Source organism: Otolemur garnettii, unplaced genomic scaffold, assembly GCF_000181295.1.
Source record: "Otolemur garnettii isolate 467f Iridium unplaced genomic scaffold, OtoGar3 scaffold00006, whole genome shotgun sequence".
Taxonomy (NCBI): domain Eukaryota; kingdom Metazoa; phylum Chordata; class Mammalia; order Primates; family Galagidae; genus Otolemur; species Otolemur garnettii.
Genome location: NW_003852401.1, coordinates 28403994 through 28422131, shown reverse-complemented (window position 1 = coordinate 28422131; position 18138 = coordinate 28403994). Strand labels below are relative to the sequence as shown.

The 18138-nt window shown below is 43.0% G+C and overlaps 1 protein-coding gene across 1 annotated transcript in view; it reads left to right on the top strand.

Annotated features, from left to right (window-relative positions):
- KLF9 (Kruppel like factor 9) overlaps window positions 1-17766 on the top strand; it is a 28823-nt gene extending 11057 nt beyond the window's left edge. Inside the window, exon 2 of the mRNA XM_003782938.2 lies at window positions 14371-17766. Coding sequence (XP_003782986.1) covers window positions 14371-14600 — 230 coding nt within the window. The 3' untranslated portion in view covers window positions 14601-17766. The remainder of the gene's footprint in view (window positions 1-14370) is intronic.
- Window positions 17767-18138: the final 372 nt, after the last annotated feature.

The following is an 18138-nucleotide window of genomic DNA, read 5'->3' as shown; positions in this document are numbered from 1 at the left end:
TTTTATACTATAACTCTCTTGGATTTGGCTTCAAAGCCACTGGTGTTTAGCTGTCTACTATTGTGTTCTAACTCTAGCTTGTGGTTGGTTTTTGTGAATCTTGGTGAGACGTGTCAGCAGAATTCTTGAACTTGGACCACACTTACCCTGTATTTTCTTTCCAGTGTTAACTCAAAGCTGTGTCCTTCCACTTGAAAAAGAACCCAGTTGGGGAATGATAGCTATCTTAGTCAGGACTCTGGGTTGCAAGCAACAGAATACAGACTTGGACAGGCTTAATAAAAATTAGAACTGTGGCTCAAGCAGCTAAGGCACCAGCCACATACACCAGAGCTGGCAGGTTCGAATCCAGCCCGGGCCCTCCAAACAACAATGATGGCTGCAACCAAAAAATAGCTGGGTATTGTGGCAGGCGCCTGTAGTCTGAGGCAAGAGAATTGCTTAAGCCCAAGAGTTGGAGGTTGCTGTGAGCTGTGATGCCGTGGCACACTACCCAAGGCGACAGCTTGAGGCTCTGTCTCAAAAAAATTAAAAAAAAAAAAAAAACAACTAAAACTTTATCAGTTCAAGTTGCAAACACAACTAGAGGTAGCTCTAGCTCTGGTTATCTCTGGATGCTGGTACTCGGTGTCTGCCGCTCTGTGGTTCAGCTTTGCTGCCTTTCACTTTGGCCTCCTTTGTGGATGGGCTTTCTGAATAGTGGTGAGAGGGCTGCCTGCAATTCCAGACTCACATCCTGCTGCTTCCCAAGCCCCATGGAAAGACAGTTCCCTGTTCTTCCCCAGCAGAAGTGTCAGACTTTAAGCTCCATGACTGAGTTCAAATTGTGTACCTATCCTTGAAATGAATCACTGTGGCCTGACTGGATCTGGTGGTGTGGGGTCACTCCTCTTGAATTACATAGACGTAGACTAGGGAAGGGGTGGATACCAAGAGGAAATTTTGGGTGTGCTATTTATTATCCGAAAGGGAATAAATGACAGAGAGGCGAAACCAGTGCCTGTTCACTCTTCCAGCCCATTTAAAACTGCAAATGGGATATCCCAAAGGGCAGAATTTGACAAAATGGGAGACAAAGCAGTATGACAATATTTTTTTCCTCATATTTTCCTTTGCCTTGATTGAAAAGGGCTCTGAACTGTCTCAAGTTCAAACTAAGAGATAGGCCCTAAGTGAATATACGGAAGGATCTTTGCAGAAAATAGGTTACTTCAACATGTATCATATGGGCTCAGGCACATACCCACAGAGCCTTCTGAATGGACCTAGAAGCCTTACATGGAGCAAGTGGAACAGCAGCGGTGTGATCTTCAAAGCCATTCACTTGGTTTTAATTCCATTCTGTTCATTTTAATGCCCAGAGAAATGAATCATGTTTACACGAACATTTATTACCCTGTGTGCTAATAGATAAAGGCCTAGTCTGTACAGAGATGAGCTTTTATATAGCGGTTCTCATTGAGATTCACAAGTCTATTCAGCGTGCACAATACTCTACAAAAACGCTATCATAAATTATAAGAGACAAAAAGTAGAGCTTAAAAGTAACTTACAAAAACACATAAAAGTGACTGAAATCCCTGTGCCACCATAATTCTGTAGAAGGTTAGTCTCACTGCCGTTTTAATCCTCGTCCAGTGGTCATCCTCACACTGACCCAGGCTGTTTCCCAGCGTGAGAGAGAGCATGAGCTATTCCCCTAACCGGAGGCATTTCTTCTCAAAAGTCCTGCTTGTCCCCAGATTTCTAAGCCCAGCCCAGGAATGCCTGCCTGAGGAAGAGGCTGCAGTCCCCCTCTGAGATCTCAGGGGCAGTCGAGTGTACAGAGTGGGGGCTGTTTTGTGGAGGTTGGACAGGCTGACCTGCAGTTCTTTGTGGTCTTTGGTGAAAAATAACAACCCATGTGAGCTGCTGGCTTGTTCCATTCCAGGAGTAGAGGTGTCAAGCTTGGGAAACTGTTTGATGGTGGCCCACGTGATATATATCCCACGTGAGTGGGATTTATGGGTGTCGCAGCCTAACTCTGGTACCAGCAGCATGCAGAGGTTGATTCCTGACGGAAAACTCTAGAAACACTTGCTGAAGTAGCATCACTAGTTGCTACAAGTCCTTACCAGTGCCGCAACTTAGCCGGTGGGTAGAGTGGGTGGAGGGATTTGCTAATCCGGCATTAGTGTCTTCGTTTCTGGTGCTGGGAAAACTTCATCTTGGCAATTTAGGGTCTCAGTCACTACTGTGTTAAGTTTTATCCTCTTTAGGGTAAATGCTCGCAAAAATCAGGGTTCTTTACCTGATTTGGGGTCCTTTGCCTTAGAAGTGATCTATTATTTGGTGGCCGAGGTGCTCATCTGTTGTTCTGCCATCACGGGAGGACCATCCATGTTGCATGCATCCTTTGACCTTGGGGTGGAATGCACTTGGTCATGTCACCATCCCGACACACTGATCCCTCTGCTGAAGAGAGCTTCTGTTCACTGGCTCATGGTGTTAGAGCCTCATGCTGTGACTCAGTCTTCCAGTGGTTTAATAGCACGGTTTGGGACTCAAGAACACATGGTTCTCCCACCCATTTGAAAGGATGCAGGCACTGAGACCCCTGCCAGCTATAGCTACCCCACCTTGAGGTGCCAGAGAGTACCGTGCTATGGGGAAACCAGGCAGCAGTGGCTACCCCTGGGGACTTCCTAAGCCTGTCTCCACAGGAAGAGTAGAGAGTTCTGGGCACTTCTTAGAGAACTCTGTCTCTATCCTGTAAACACAGCTCTTCCAAATCTCTGCAAATCTCTTTTTCTACCCCTCCGTTCTTGGTGAGAAACTCTGGCAAGTCAAAAGAATTTAATTAGGACTTGAATTTTTTAAATACTATTTTGAAAATTAAAGCTCGGCGGCAATGTGTTTGTCCTAGAAAACTATGTCTGACTTCCCCAAGGCAGTGTGTATTGAAGGAAGGGCCTGGGAGTCAGAGGTTTAGAAATACACACCAGAACAGGGGCTCCCTGCTTTAATTTGGGCTCAGGCTTTATTTCCATTCGAATCTCATTTTGTGCACAAAACTAAAAATGAGCAATTGAAAACCAGTTTTAATATGGGCACACAGTATCGTGTGCACAGTGTCCTTGGGCATGTCATCAGCTCTCTGAGTTGGCGTCTTCTGAAACATGGTGATTTGAATTCATTGGTCATAATAATCATCCAAAACGCCAAAATTGAAAGAATCTTTGTTCTCAGGATAGCTTTGCCATTAAGCATTTATTTTCTGTTCAGATTTATTTATTATCTTTCCCAGAAATCACTAAGCAGAAGCAGCATAGTTTGGGGCCAGTAAGAGTCTCGCTGATCTGGTCTTATATGGACGGGCTGTGTGGTCGTGGGGAGGTACCTTCACCTCTCTGGACAGGACCTGTAGAGGATTGCCAAGATCTCATCCATATCTAAATTCTGTGACTCTGACTTAAATGTGGTCTTTTTATACCAAGAGGCAGACTTTCATTATGTTAAAAATATGTGGTTAGGGCTGGGGTGGTGGCTCACGCCTGTAATTCCAGCACCCTGGGAGGCCAAGGCGGGTAGATTGCTTGAGCTCAAGATTGAGACCAGCCTTAGCAAAAAAGAGATCCTGTCTCTATTAAAAATAGAAAAACTGGCTCAGTGCCCGTAGCTCAGTGAGTAGGGTGCCAGCCACATACAACGAGGCTGGCGAGTTTGAGCCTGACCTGAGCCTGCTAAACAACAATGACAACTGCAACCAAAAAATAGCCAGGCGTCGTGGCGGGTGCTTATAGTCCCAGCTTTGGGGGAAGCTGAGGCAAGAGAATTGCGTAAGCCCAAGAGTTGGAGGTTGCTGTGAGCGACATAGGGAAACTCTGTGTCAAAAAAATAAAAATTGAAATAAAAATAGAAAAACTAGCCAGGCATTGTGGCAGGTACTTATAGTCCCAGCTAGCTGGGGCTAGAGCCCAAGACTTTGAGGTTGCTGTGAGTTATGATGCCAGGACATTCTACCTAGGGCAGCAGAGTAAGACTTTCTCAAAAAAAAAACAAAAAATAGTGAGACTTTTATCTCAAAAAAATAGAAAAAAAAATAGTGAGACTCTTGTCTCAAAAAAATAAAAATTAAAATTAAAATAGAAAAACTAGCCAGGCATTGTGGCTATAGTCCCAGCTAGTTGGGAGGCTGAGGCAAGAGGATTGCTGGAGCCTAAGTCTTTGAGGTTGCTGTGAGCTATGATGCCAGGACATTCTACCCAGGGCAGCAGAGTAAGACTGTCTCAAAAAAAAAAAAGTACAGTTAAGAGTCCACATTTTGCCTCTGCGCTATTTTCAGGGTTTCTGAGATGGAGGCCGTATAACTGAGACATCAAGACATAGCTCGTGCTGGGTTGAGAATCTAACGCGTCAAGAATCTGTTGTCTGCCACCTTTCATTTGAGGTCTGCAGGGACCGCATGTGCTCTCTCACAGATCAGCCGAGACTGGGGACGTGCAAGTAAAATTCAGATGTAGTCTTTGCTTCTTGGACACCAACAGGCTTAAATGAGGAAGTGCAGTGTACATACCCACTTCCCATTTTAGAACCTAAAGTATGGGACAAGCTGCTTTCCACAGATAAACACAGGGACCAGGAAGTACAGTCTCACGCTTAAACTCTATCGTGTCTCTGTTATATCAACAAACAAAATATAAAAGGAACCCAGATCATAAGAAGGAGCCAGGGAGAGGTCAGGAGCAAAAGGTAATACGATGGGATGGCATTCTTTCAAAGCCTGTCAAGCATTTTTATTCATTCAAAACTTCTACACATTGAAGCAAGATTTCTGGAAAACAGGCAGCTTTTGATTTCTTGATTTTTGAGTTCCATGTTAATTGAATTTTCATTGAAATTAACAAGAAAGTTTGTGCAGGAAAATGTGGAGTTCTGTCTACCCAGAAATGGCCTGCACACCTCTTTGGTCATGTGTATTGGTGGTTCTGCATATGAGGATAATGGAAAATGGAAGAAAAAAAAAAGCAACTGCTCCCATTTTGTACCTGCAAATGAATCAACATTGCTTTCTGGGGAGGAGGGAGGCCAGATGGTCACGGACGATGGGTGCATGAAGCGTGGGGTAGGGCAGGTCTGTGTGGACGCCTGCCCCACCAACCTGGCCCACGAGGAATGCTTTGCCAGTCTCTGATCTGTGCACCTTTTCACGATCTGACGGCTCACCTCTTTCCTAACAAGGACACTCTCTTGGGGCAACTCTGCTGTTTCTGTATGTGGAATTCCGCCTCTGAGGGAAGGTTCCTGCCTGTCCTTGTAAGAGCCACTTCCCTGTCACATATGGAAAAAGTAGGAGAGGAGCTGGTGGGGGGAAGTGAGAGGACAAAGGCAGCATGCATGGTCAGAAGCTTTCTGACTTTCTAACATTTTGTTTGAGAAGGAAAAAGAATGACTCTTCTCCTTTCTTTGGTCTTGGACAGTCGGAGCATCCCAGTAATTTCCCAACAGAAAGCACATCACACGCCGCCCTCCACCCCTGCACCCATGGAATATGGCCTTGATGAACCCATTTGTGGAATGATGTCAGTTCACATTTATCATTGATTACAGTAAAACTTACATACTGAAACAACTTTTTCCGAATTCGTCTCATCATAAAAGAAAATTATACTGTTTAAAAAAAAATCAGGCATAACAGGAAAATTTCAGGAAGAAATAGAAGTTACTCTTTCCCCCTTCACCAGTAGGTAACCACTCTGCAGATTTTGTATATATTCTTTCAGGATTTTTTTCTCTCCACATATATTCAAACACCTATGCAGCAGATTGTACGCTGCTCTTCCCACTTAGCAGTGTACAGTGTACAGCTGACGTCTTTCCATTTCATGGTATAACAACCTGGTACCTTTTTAACAGATGCATATTATCCCACTATATGGAAATGCTGTAACGTATTAAACCAGCTCTTTGTTGGGCTTTTAAGCTGTGCCAACTTTTAGCCCTCATAAACAATGCTAGTATTCTTGTATATTTTCACGTCCCTATCTAATTATTTTCAAATTAGTTATTACCCGAAATAATTTCCAGAACAATATTGCCAGATGGTCCTGGATCAATTATAAGTCCCACCAGTGTGGTAGAGGGCCTGGTTCCTCATGCCTTCAGACTTTTCATCATTTTCACCAGCCTCACAGATAACTTTTTGGTGTCTTAATTGGCATGTTTTGATTACTTATGAGATTGAATATGTTTTCATATTTATTTCTTGGTCATTAGTATTTCTTATTTTACAAATTGCTTATTTGCATCCTAATTTGCTTTTATTAAATTGGGCTTTTTTTTTTCTTTGACTTGCAAGTCCTAATAGTACAGATTTTAACCTTTTGTCTTACACTGCAGTTTCCTTTATTAGTTTTATTGTTTGGGCACTTCCATTTTATATATATGTGTATTTCTGCCATGCAGAAGTTTAACACTTTAGGGTATTCAAAACTGTTCTTCAAATAGGGTTTTGATTTTAGTTTTTTGTTTTTTCTTTTAAGTCTCATTTCAGGCTTTTTTTTTTTTTTTTTTTTTTTGAGACAGTCTCACTTTGTCACCCTTAGTAGAGTGCTTTGATATCACAGCTCACAGCAACCTCCAGCTCTCGGGCTTAGACAATTGTCTTGCCTTATCCTCCCTAGTAGCTGGGACTATAGGCACCTGCCACAACGCCCAGCTATTTTTTTAATTGCATTTTGGCCGGGGCCGGGTTGGAACCCGCCACCCTCAGTATATGGGGCTGGCGCCCTACTCAGAGCCACAGGCACCGCCCCCATTTCAGGTTTCTAAAGATATTCACCTATATTTTCTTTTATCTTTATGCTTGCATTTTTACATTCACATTCATAGCCCATTTGGAATTTATTTCAGTGAAAAGTACAAGGTAGGGATCCAGATTTAACTTTATTACCTGATGTCTGTGTCATTTATTGAATTAAACATTTTTTTGCTTCACTGATTTGAAATACTTCATTTACCATATACCAAATCCCTGTAGATTCTTAGGTTTCTTTTGAGACTCTGTTCCACCGATTTATCTTTTCCTTTCCTGGTATCTCACTATCTTAATTATTACAGCTTTAATAATGTATTTTAATAACTGGTGTTACAAGTGCTCACTTGTTATTTGCTTTTTCACGAAATTTTCTTGGCAAGTAGAGCATGTTTTTTTTCTTCCAGATGCGCTTCAGAAATAATTTCATCAAGTTCAAGGAAAAAAAAAAATCTTATGGTGTGTGTTATTTCAGAAATGAATTTGTAGAGAGTTGCCATATTCATACCCTTCAGTCTTACAATCCAAGAGCGTTGAGAAGTGGTCCATTTATTTTCTTTCTCATCAAGGTTTTATGGTTTTGTTCATGATGGTCCTGAACTTTTATTGTCAAGTTTGTCCTGACTGGTTATGATTAGCATGTAAGAAAACCACTGCTCTTTGGTATGTTTATATTTATGAATGGATTTTTAATTTATGTTAGATTTTTCAGTTCTTTATTTTGGATTTTCCAAGAAAATTGAAAATTATATCAGCTGCAAATAATTTTTATTTCATAAACCTCTTGTCTCTCACCATTTATTATTTTGTTATCTAATTGTACTCACTAATGTTTCCTGAACAACATTAAATTGTAATGATGGAGGTAGATGTCCATTTACACATACATTTCAGTCCTCTTAAAGAATTGTTCTCCTGGCTCCGTGCCTGTGGCTCAAGTGGCTAAGGCGCCAGCCACATACACCTAAGGTGGCGGGTTCGAATCCAGCCCAGACCTGCCAAAAACAACAATGACGGCTGCAACAAAAAATAGCCAGGCATTGTGGCGGGCGCCTGTGGTCCCAGCTACTTGGGAGGCTGAGGCAGGAGACTTGCTTGAGCCCAGGAGTTGGAGGTTGCTATGAGCTGTGATGCCACAGCACTCTACCCAGGGAGACAGCTTGAGGCCCTGTCTCAAAAAAAAAGAATTGTTCTCCTGTTTTTCTAAAAGTTTTGATAAGGGATGGATATTGAATTTTACCAAATCCTATTTTGCATCCACCAAGTTAAAATGTGTGTGTGTCTGTGTGTAGCAGCCTATTAAAATGGGGAATATTATCAATGTGATTTTGTGATATCAAATTATTCTATCTGTGGAATCCTAGTTGCTTTTTTGCATCAACAACAAAAAAAAGCCAACAATTTTTCTTCCAGAAGGCTTGATTTTGTACACATGTGAGAAGTTATGATTCGCAATTGACACTTTGAGAGCTCTAGTCTGAAAAGGAGGTCTAAATCTCTTAGATTGGTTTTTTTGCCAGTTTGTTTTACATTTGCTGGAAGCAGTGGGAGCTTTTGAGTTTATATTTTTTACCTTCCTGCTTTGATAAAGATTAGATCTTTTTAGGCCTTTCCCTGGACTTGGGGGAAAAAAAGATGAGAAAAACCAGGGAGGAGAGCTAGCCCTCCCTGGCCCCAGGCAGGACCTTAGTGGCAGCTTGTTTGAGCTCAGCGGAGCCCAGGAAGGGAGAAGGGGTTGGCTATATCCAGGTGGCAAGCTCTGCACTCACAACCCCACCCCCCTCTTCTCAAAGGAGAATTCACCTCCATTCAGTTCTGGACTTCACCAAGAAGAATAAGCTTCACCTGGCATCATCGGCTAAATGACTGGGAGAGGGGAGGCTCCCTCTGAAAGCCTGTGCAGCAGCAGGCCCCACTCCACTGCTCTTGTACCCACTGCAGACCTCGGAGAATTCTGGAGACCTCATCTGTCTCTGCTAGGACAGTCCTTTGCACATTCTGTGGAGTGTTCAGTAGCTCTTTTGATCAGGTTTATTTTATACTCTGAACTGAGTCAGTCAGCAGGAGGTGCTTAGCTGGTTGCTGAAAGGGGCGGGGAGTGGCCTATAAATAATGACAGCTTGGGGAAGCTTGCACTGTTATCAGCTCTGCTCCAGTAAAGCAGAGTTTATTGTGTCACTGCCTCTGGGTGTGTTTTCCTGGGAAGGCCAGAAATAACATACTGGTACAAGTGTGTTCTTCCCCCCCGCCCCAGGATGGTAACTCATTAATTGCTAGAGACAGCTTTAAGGATTCTTTAATTGATAGTTGCACTGTGGTGTGATTTGTTTGGTGTGAAGAAGGCTGACCATTCTCCTTTGGAACTCAGCACTGATCTGAGAGGGCCTGACTCCGTTTCCCCATAGTTGTGGGATGAAGGGCAAGTCCCAGTCTTTCCAGGCTTGAATGTTCCTCCTCTGTAAATTGTGTCTAATCCCATTCAGCCTTAAATTCTATTCTTCTCTACATGGGTTATCCCCATTCCATACTTTCTTAGGTGAAAAACCTGGATCATTTTCTGAGTGTTACCTTATTAGGTGTGTATCATTGACCAACGTGCAACAACGTGTCCCGTAGTAGTTCGTATGTAGATCCCCAAGCAAATCCAACCTGCACACATGCTGTTGGCCAGCCGTGTTTTATGGCTTTGAATTTGAATCCCTATATTTGAAGGAAGCATGACTCCTATCCTGACCCCTGGCTTTCTGGCTTCTTACCCTTTTTTTTTTTCATGAGTCTGGCCCCAGGAATATTAGAATTTACAAACTCTTCTGACCAGGCAGAAGTTCAGATTGTCCAATTGAGATCAGGGATCAGCCCACCTTCTGTAAAGGACCAGAGTAGATATTTTCACTTTGCAGGCTATGCAGTCTCTGCCTGCAGCTGGTCAACGCTGCTATTGTGGAAAAGCAACCACAGGTGATACAGAAACCAATGAGCAGAGCTGTTTGCAATAAAACTTTATTGGTGGATGTGGAAATTTAAGTTTCATTTTACTTTCTCCTGTCATGAAATCTTTTTTTTATATTACATTTTATTTTTCACTTTATCATTTTTATTTTAGATGAACTATTTACTTTTTTTTTCTAGCCTTTTGGTAAAAACAAAATACAATAGAACCTCCATTGCTGACCACTTCCCTACACTGACCACCTCTGTAAGTTTTTGTTTTTCTTTTTTTGAGAAAGAGTCTCACTATGTCACCCTGGGTAGAATGCCGTGGCGTCACAGCTCACAGCAACCTCAAAGTCTTGGGCTTAAGCGATTCTCTTGCCTCAGCCTCCCAAATAGCTGGGACTACAGGCACCCGCCACAATGCCTGGCTTGGCTTTTTTGTTGCAGTTGTTTAGCTGGCCCGGGCTAGGTTTGAGCCCACCACTCTCGGTTATATGAGTGGTGCCATAACTACTGTGCTACAGGCGCCAAGCCCTCCTTAAGTTTTTATAACTGGACAAGCATTCCATGTATGTATAAGAACAGTAGGCCTATTTCCTTATGTTGACCAGTTTGTTCTAGTCCCTTGGGTGGTCAATTTACAGAGGTTCTACTATAGAAGAATAATACAAACACTTCTCAGTTCATGGCCAGTTGGCAGTAGTTGTTAAACTCCAGTTTAGATCTTTGACCAAAAAAGTTCCTAAAGTTTTTTTCAAAAATCTCCGGGCTAGTGTACTTAGCAACTTGCTTCCATGCAAAACACTTTAGGGCGGAGGACCCCTAAGTCAATGACAGCTTCTGGATTGGAAGTGGTGAGGACCATCACATGCTCACCAAAGGAGCAGTCGAGGATGGAGCCATGAGCTGGATTGAAAGTGAATTCAACGGGAATGGCCCCTGGTTATGCTTGAAACAGATGGGAGTGGCAAACATAAAAACTTCACAGCTCTCCTGTACCTCCAGCTGATTCAGACTGCAGGATGGTTTTCCGTTGATGATCAGTTCTGTAAAGCCATCTTCCTAACACAGGGAGTATTTTTTCCAGTCCTAGCCCACAGCTGAACCATCTTCTGCGCCATTTTTCCCATGGTGGATACAGATCCCTCCAACTCGGTGAAACCCCTCTTTGTGTGACTCACTTGAAGGAAATGAGCACACATGCGAGTGAGTAGGCTAAACCGGGAAAACCACTTCCCATGAGTGGTTTTGTCCCAACAGGCACTGAGAAGATGCCGAGCCTGTGTCTTTCACTGTTTTCCTTCCCTCTCTTTCAGAGCAGTGGAGAGAGAGCTCCAAAAAGAAGACAGCAGAGAGTTGATTTGGTTTGGTTTTTGCAACTTATCACTTGAATACTGACCCCCTATTATGTTTAGAAGAACATTCCCGTCATTGCCACTTTATTGGAGTTAGAGTGGACTTGACTACAATCTGATTCTGAAATAGCCCCAAAGTCTTCTCCAGTAACCCAGTAACTTCTGAGCAGGTTTTGGTCAATATAGACTCTGTGTGTGTGTGTGTGTGTGTGTGTGTGTGTGTGTTTAGGGAGCTGTGTATTTAAAGTTTGGACATTTACCAAATGCTTAGCAGTATGCGTTGGACAAAGGTCATGCATGACATTATCCTTGCTCGAAGAAGCTTAGCCTTGTTGAGTTGTAATGATTTGCATTTTACCTTTCGCTCAAGGTTTGCTGAACTGGGTAAAAATGCTCTTATCCAATAAAAGTGGCAAAGTGGGCAGCGCCTGTGGCTCAGTGGGTGGCAGGTTCAAACCTGGCCCTGGCCAAACTACAACAAAAAAATAGCCAGGCGTTATGGCAGGTGTCTGTAGTCTCGGCTACTCGGGAGGCTGAGGCAAGAGAATCACCTAAGCCCGGGAGTTGGAGGTTGCTGTGAGCTGTCTGGCGCCACAGCACTCTACGGAGGGCAATAAAATGAGACTCTGTCTCTACCCAAAAAAAAGTGGCAAAAGTATAGTTTTTGCCTCCATGTCTTTGTTGAGTTTGGAGGGGGGAAGCTCTCTTTTTATTTTTTTATTTTTTTGCCCTCTATAGAAGTATCTAACCCCTATAGAGGGCATCAGTAACCCCTACCTCTCATACACCAAGGCCCAGCATTCATTGGTTTGCTATTGTCTTGGTCTGTCCCTCAGGTTGGAGCGCAGTGGCACAATCATAGCTCATAGTAGCCTCGAACTCCCGGGCTCAAGCCATCCTCCCACCTCATCCTCCCAAAGTGCTAGGGTTACAGGCATGACCCCCAGCTTGCTATTCCCTTTTGCTGACATAGCTTTTCAACCCAGAGCTCGGTAAGAATTTTTACCTAGACCTGTGCATAGAAAATCAGCTGCTTCAGCTCTGCTCCTCTCGCATTGGGTTTCCCTCAAGCACAAGTAGGTTGTACAGGGCGTTATGACTATTGCCCTGCTTAGAGAACAGCAAATAAAACCTCTGCAACCTATTGATTATCAACAAAGTGATAGAGTTGGTTGGCTTTCCTTTGTGTTACCATCATTTCTACATCTCTTCAGCACAGGTTAAAAGAAGCTAGGGGAAATAGAATGACTCAGACGTACCATGCTGGACAGCTCCCAACCTCTGCAGTTTCCCTCTGGGTTCCCGGAAGGCTGGGACAAGAGTGACAAAATGTTCACTTCTCACACCTACCAAAGAAGTGTCTGGAGAGTTCTGTGGAGACCAGGAGTCTGTGTCCTGTGTCTGTGAAGCAGCTGCTTTCAGCTGTGGCTGGAAAGGTGTGAAGAGTAGGCAGGCAGGCAGCTCCTGGGAGCCCGTGGTGGCTGCCACTTAGAAGAGGAACAAGCAGGGTTGTCATCCCAAACAGCTCGTCCACTTTTCTGTTTGTGTGTCCTCCCAACATGGACATGGGCCCTCCCCTTGCATCAGCTTGGGGTGGGCAGGGCAGCAGCAGGAGGTTCTTGATGGTGGGTTAATCACATCTGGCAGGCAGGCCTTAGCTGCATGTTAAGTGGATGCAGAGACAATAGTGTGAATCCAAGGAAGCCATGGAAACTGTCAAGTCCTTGTGGCCCACAGAGGCAGAACAGCCGAGTGGCCAAGAGCATGGGCCTGGGAGTTGGGTAGATAAGGTCCGCTCATGGCTCTGCTTTCCCTTTGCAGTTATGTGACCCTGAGTGAATCTTCCAGGCCTCTGTTTTCTCATCTGTAAAATGGGAGCTACCTTTGAGGTATTGTGTGAGAATTCAGTGAGAAAAGCTTGGAAAGCTCTTGGCTCTATGCCTGCACTTAGGTTATTATTTCATGAATTCTTTTATGAAGAATATGGAAGACATCAGAATTGTTTAGTCTGGAGAATAGAAGATTAAAGAAAGACATGATAGCTGTCTGCAGTATTTAAAGGATTATTATGTGGCTGAAGGAACAAACTTATTTTTAGTGTTAAGACAATATGACTTAAAATATGGCTTTTGCAGAAAGGCAGATTTCACATCAATAAAAGTGTTTATGGCAGAGATGCCAAGAACAATCAGGCTGTCTTGCCAGGTTGTGGGACTGCCTGTCTCTGGACTTTTTGCCGACAGATGCTGGGTGGTCCCAGTGCTCTGGAAGGCAGGGGGAAAAACACCTGCTCTGAGTAGAAGGTTGGGTGGACCAGATGCCAGTTGTCCTCCATCTCTATGATACCAGGAAGTTTTTTTTTTTTTTTTTTGAGACAGAGCCTCAAGCTGTCCCCCTGGGTAGAGTGCTGTGGCTTTACAGCTCACAGCAACCTCCAACTCCTGGGCTCAAGCGAGTCTCCTGCCTCAGCCTCCCAAGTAGCTGGGACCACAGGCGCCTGCCACAATGCCGGGCTATTTTTTGGTTGCAGCCGTCATTGTTGTTTTGGTGGGTCCGGGCTGGGGATTCGAACCGCCACCTTAGGTGTACGTGGCTGGCCCCTTAGCCGGTTGAGCTATAGGTGCCGAGCCAATACCAGGAATTTTTAAGGCCTTAGTCTTTGACTCCTGAGAGAATTCATGAGACCAGTATCCGTGCAGAATAAAACCAGAAAAAGTGATTTCCGAGGGACCTATTTGGTACAAGACAGCAAGGTCATTTGCTTAGAGAAGATGATTCCTAGCGACTTCCTCATTGTGGAAGTTTTCCCAGGCTGCCATAACAAAGAACCACAGACTGGGCAGCTTAAACAACAGACATTGGTGTCCTCGCAGCTCTGGAGGCTAGAAGAAGGTGTGGAAAGGGTTGGTTTCATGCTAAGGCCTCTCCCCGGCTTGCCAATGGCCACTATCACCATGTCTCTCTCAGTCTTTCCTAATCTTCACGTCTGTGTCCTAATCTCTTATAAGGACACCGGTCCCTGGATTAGGGCCCACTCTAAAGACCTCATTTAACTCTAATTACCTTTATAAAGGCCTCCTCTCCAAATACAGTCATATTCTCAGGTGCTGGGAGTTAGGGCTTCCACACGTGAATTGGGGGAGGAGGACACAATTCTGCCCATAACACTGATACTGCAACATTCCAGGGCTTTATCCCTGGAGTCGCAGGGCTCATTGACCCCGACCAGCCTTCCGAATTTTCTTCTGTGCTCTTTAAACGGCATCCTGTCTCTGTCTCGTCTCTTAGGTGAGCGGCCCTTTCCCTGCACATGGCCAGACTGCCTTAAAAAGTTCTCCCGCTCAGATGAGCTGACGCGCCACTACCGGACCCACACGGGGGAGAAGCAGTTCCGCTGCCCACTCTGCGAGAAGCGCTTCATGCGGAGCGACCACCTCACCAAGCACGCCCGGCGTCACACCGAGTTCCACCCCAGTATGATCAAGCGGTCGAAAAAGGCGCTGGCCAGCCCTTTGTGAGGTGCTAGCCGGGGGAGCCAGGGAGGGATGGACCCGGACAGGACAAAACTACTCCCAGGAAACAGACGGACACGTGGAAAGGACGCCCAGAAGAGGCACGCTGACAGCACAGGAGGTCACTGCTCTTTGGTCAATATTCTGATTTTCCTCTCTCCACATTGTTTTTAAAAAAGCACATTGTAGCCTACGATCAAAGTCAACACTTGGTCCCCTTGCAGAGGCAACTCTCTGAACCCGTCTCTGACTGTCGGAGGAAGGCAAAATGCCTTGGGGTTTTTCTTCCTTTTTTTTTTTTTCAGGGGTGGGTGGCGGGTGGGGGGAGAGGGGGAAAAGGCCACGACTGGGTAGAATTTTAAAGCTCCAACACTGGTGTACATACGTCCGACAGGGTGAGTCGACCTGTGGCCTCACGCAGTGATTCTGGGCCCTTTCTGCTTGCTGTCTCTCAGAATTGTTTTCTTACCTTTTAATGTAATGACGAGTGTGCTTCAGTTTGTTTAGCAAAACCACTCTCTTGAATCACGTTAACTTTTGAGATTAAAAAAGAAAAAACCGCCATAGCACAGCTGTCTTTATGCAAGAGCACATTACTCCAGCATGATCTGTCATCTAAAGACTTAAAGTTACTTATAGTCAATGGGTAAGCAGAGTCTGAATTTATACTAATCAAGACAAACCTTTGAAAGGTTACACTAATAAGTACAGAACTTTTAAACCTTGCTTTGTATGAACTGTCCTTGTTGAACATAAACTGCACTTTTATTTTCTAACGCAGAGGATGAATAAGTTAAATACATGCTTTGAGGATAGAAGCAGACACTCTGTCTGGCTCCAGATTATAATCTGCTTATTTTATAATATCCACGTTTCCCTAAGACGTCACGGCAGAGATGTGAGGGCAGAATCTACACAACAGATGCTGAAGGAGAAGGAGTGTTTAAATAATAATAATAATAATGATAAAAAGAACCAATGGAATTTTAACTCTATTAACTTTTCCAAATTTTCCTATCCATTTAGTTAACATCATCTTCTTGTACCATAATGTCACCACTGAAGGAAAGGGCTTTTGACATTGTTAGGTTTCATTCGAATGGGTGCCTAACAGTGACTAAATCCGGAAACACCTATTTTTTTGGGGAAAAAGGTGGGTCTCCTTCCCATGTTCCTACAAAACTCCCACTATCAGGTGCAAGAGTTATGTAGAAGGGAGCTGAAATAGGAAAAGAAAAATAGACCCCTGTAAGGAGCGAGTATCAAGGGAAAATGCCACGGTAACTGCAAAGGGGACTCCTCAGAATAGTCCCTTTTGGAGAACGTATGGAACACGATGAATGAAATCACATCGCTGTACCTTTTATGTCAGTATCCTCACCACTACATATCTTGTATCTAGGTGTCTACAATGGCTGAAACCACTACATCCATAATAGGCCATTTATCTGAAAACTTAATTTTGGTCTTTAAGTGGCCAGAAAACTGAACTGAGTTTTCATAGTTAAGAAAAAAAAATAAACCTCAAAGGAGGGGAGTCAGCAGTGATCATGGGGGAAATGTTTACATTTTTTTTTCCAGAAGTAACGCTTTCTGACGATTTTATCCGATATTTAAAACATGGAGCTATGGTGCCCTCTAGTTTATATATGTGCTGTAAAATGTGTTGTGTAAACATAGGGTGCCTATCTATTTCACCTGACACACTCATTTCCGATTCAGAATGAGCGTGGGCTCCTGCAGTGGGCACGGGTCACAGCTGACTCCGACTTCCAATACAACAGCCATCACTAGCACGGTGTTTTTTTCTTTTGTTTGTTTAACCAACATAGTTGTATTAGTAGTTCTATAAAGAGAACTGCTTTTAACATTAGGGACTGGGAGCAGTCCATGGGATAAAAAGGAAAGTGTTTTCTCACGAGAAAACATGTCAGGAAAAATAAAGAACACTTTCTACCTCTGTTTCAGATTTTTGAAACGCTTATTTTAAACCAAATTTTAATTTCTGTGTCCAAAATAAGTTTTAAGGACATCTGTTCTTCCATACGAAATAGGTTAGGCTGCCTGTTTCTTCCTGAGCTCATGGAACGGTTCTGTTTGTGATACTCTGCACGCTGCCTTTTGGTGAGTGAGGAGTTTGGGTTGCCTAGCAACTTTCTAACTTGGAAAAACTCATCCTTCCCTCACAGAGAGAAACGAAGGAAAACACAGCAAAGTTAGTGAAAGACAATCTTTATAGTTTCAGGAGTAAATCTATATGTGGCTTTTTGTCGAGCACTTAGATGGATGTGAACGCAGCAACTTGTTTAAAAAAACGATGCACAATTTACTTCCCAAAAAAGTTGCTACTTGCCTTTTCAAGTTGTTGACAAATACACATTTGATATTCTCTCTTATATGTTATAGTAATGTAACGTATAAACTCAAGGCTTTTTATTCTTTGTGATAAATCCTGTTTTAAAACGTCACAAAACAGGAACCAGCATTCTAATTAGATTTACTCTATCAAGATATGGTTCAACTAGGACTACTAGAGTTCATTGAACACTAAAACTATGAAGCAATTACTTTTTATATTAAAAAGACCATGGATTTAACTTGTGAAAATCCAAATGCAGGATAGTAATTTTTGTTTACTTTTTTAACCAAACTGAATTTTTGAAAGACTATTGCAGGTGTTTAAAAAGAAAGAGAAGTTGTTTTATCTAATATTGTAAGTAGTTGTCATATTCTGGAAAATTTAATAGTTTTAGAGTTAAGATATCTCCTCTCCTTGGTTAGGGAAGCAGAAAGCCCTTCACCATTGTGGAATGATGCCCTGGCTTTAAGGTCTAGCTCTCCATCATGCTTCTTTTGAGAATTCTATTTGGTAGTTATAATTACAGAAACTGATTAGTTTGTCAGTTTGCAGATAGATTTAGCACAGTACTCATCACTCTGGATAGATTGAGATGTTCTTTCACAACAGATGAATGATCTGTAACACTGTAAGATACTGATCTTTACAACTGTTTAATCAGTTTTATTTTTGTACAGTATTAGTGACCTAAGTTATTTTGCTGTCCTGTTTTTGTAAATCAAATGAAATTATAAAAGAGGATTCAGACAGTAGGTATTTTGTACATATGTATATATGTTGTCCAAATAAAAATAATAAATGATAAAGATTGAATTGTTCCAGCCATCATGTGTTCTAAAAGGAACGTATTTCACCATAATGAGAGTTACTTGTTTAAATGGTGCTCATGGGATTTTAGGATGAGCACAAAGAGGATTTCGCCCTGTATCTTTCCACAAGTGCAATATCTGTGCAGACTGGTGTGTATTTACTATTAAAATAACAGATGACCTCTGAGGAAGCCCATGGAGCAGAGGTCACTTGAAACCACTATATTATGCTGGAGGGAATATTTATATTTTGAGATAAATCACTTAAAGAGGTGTTTAGAGCTTTATGCACCTGTAGGGGGAGGTACTAGGAACTGGTTAGAGAATATTAAAGGTTCCCATTGTGCTCTTTTTTTTTTTTTTTTTTTTTTTTTTT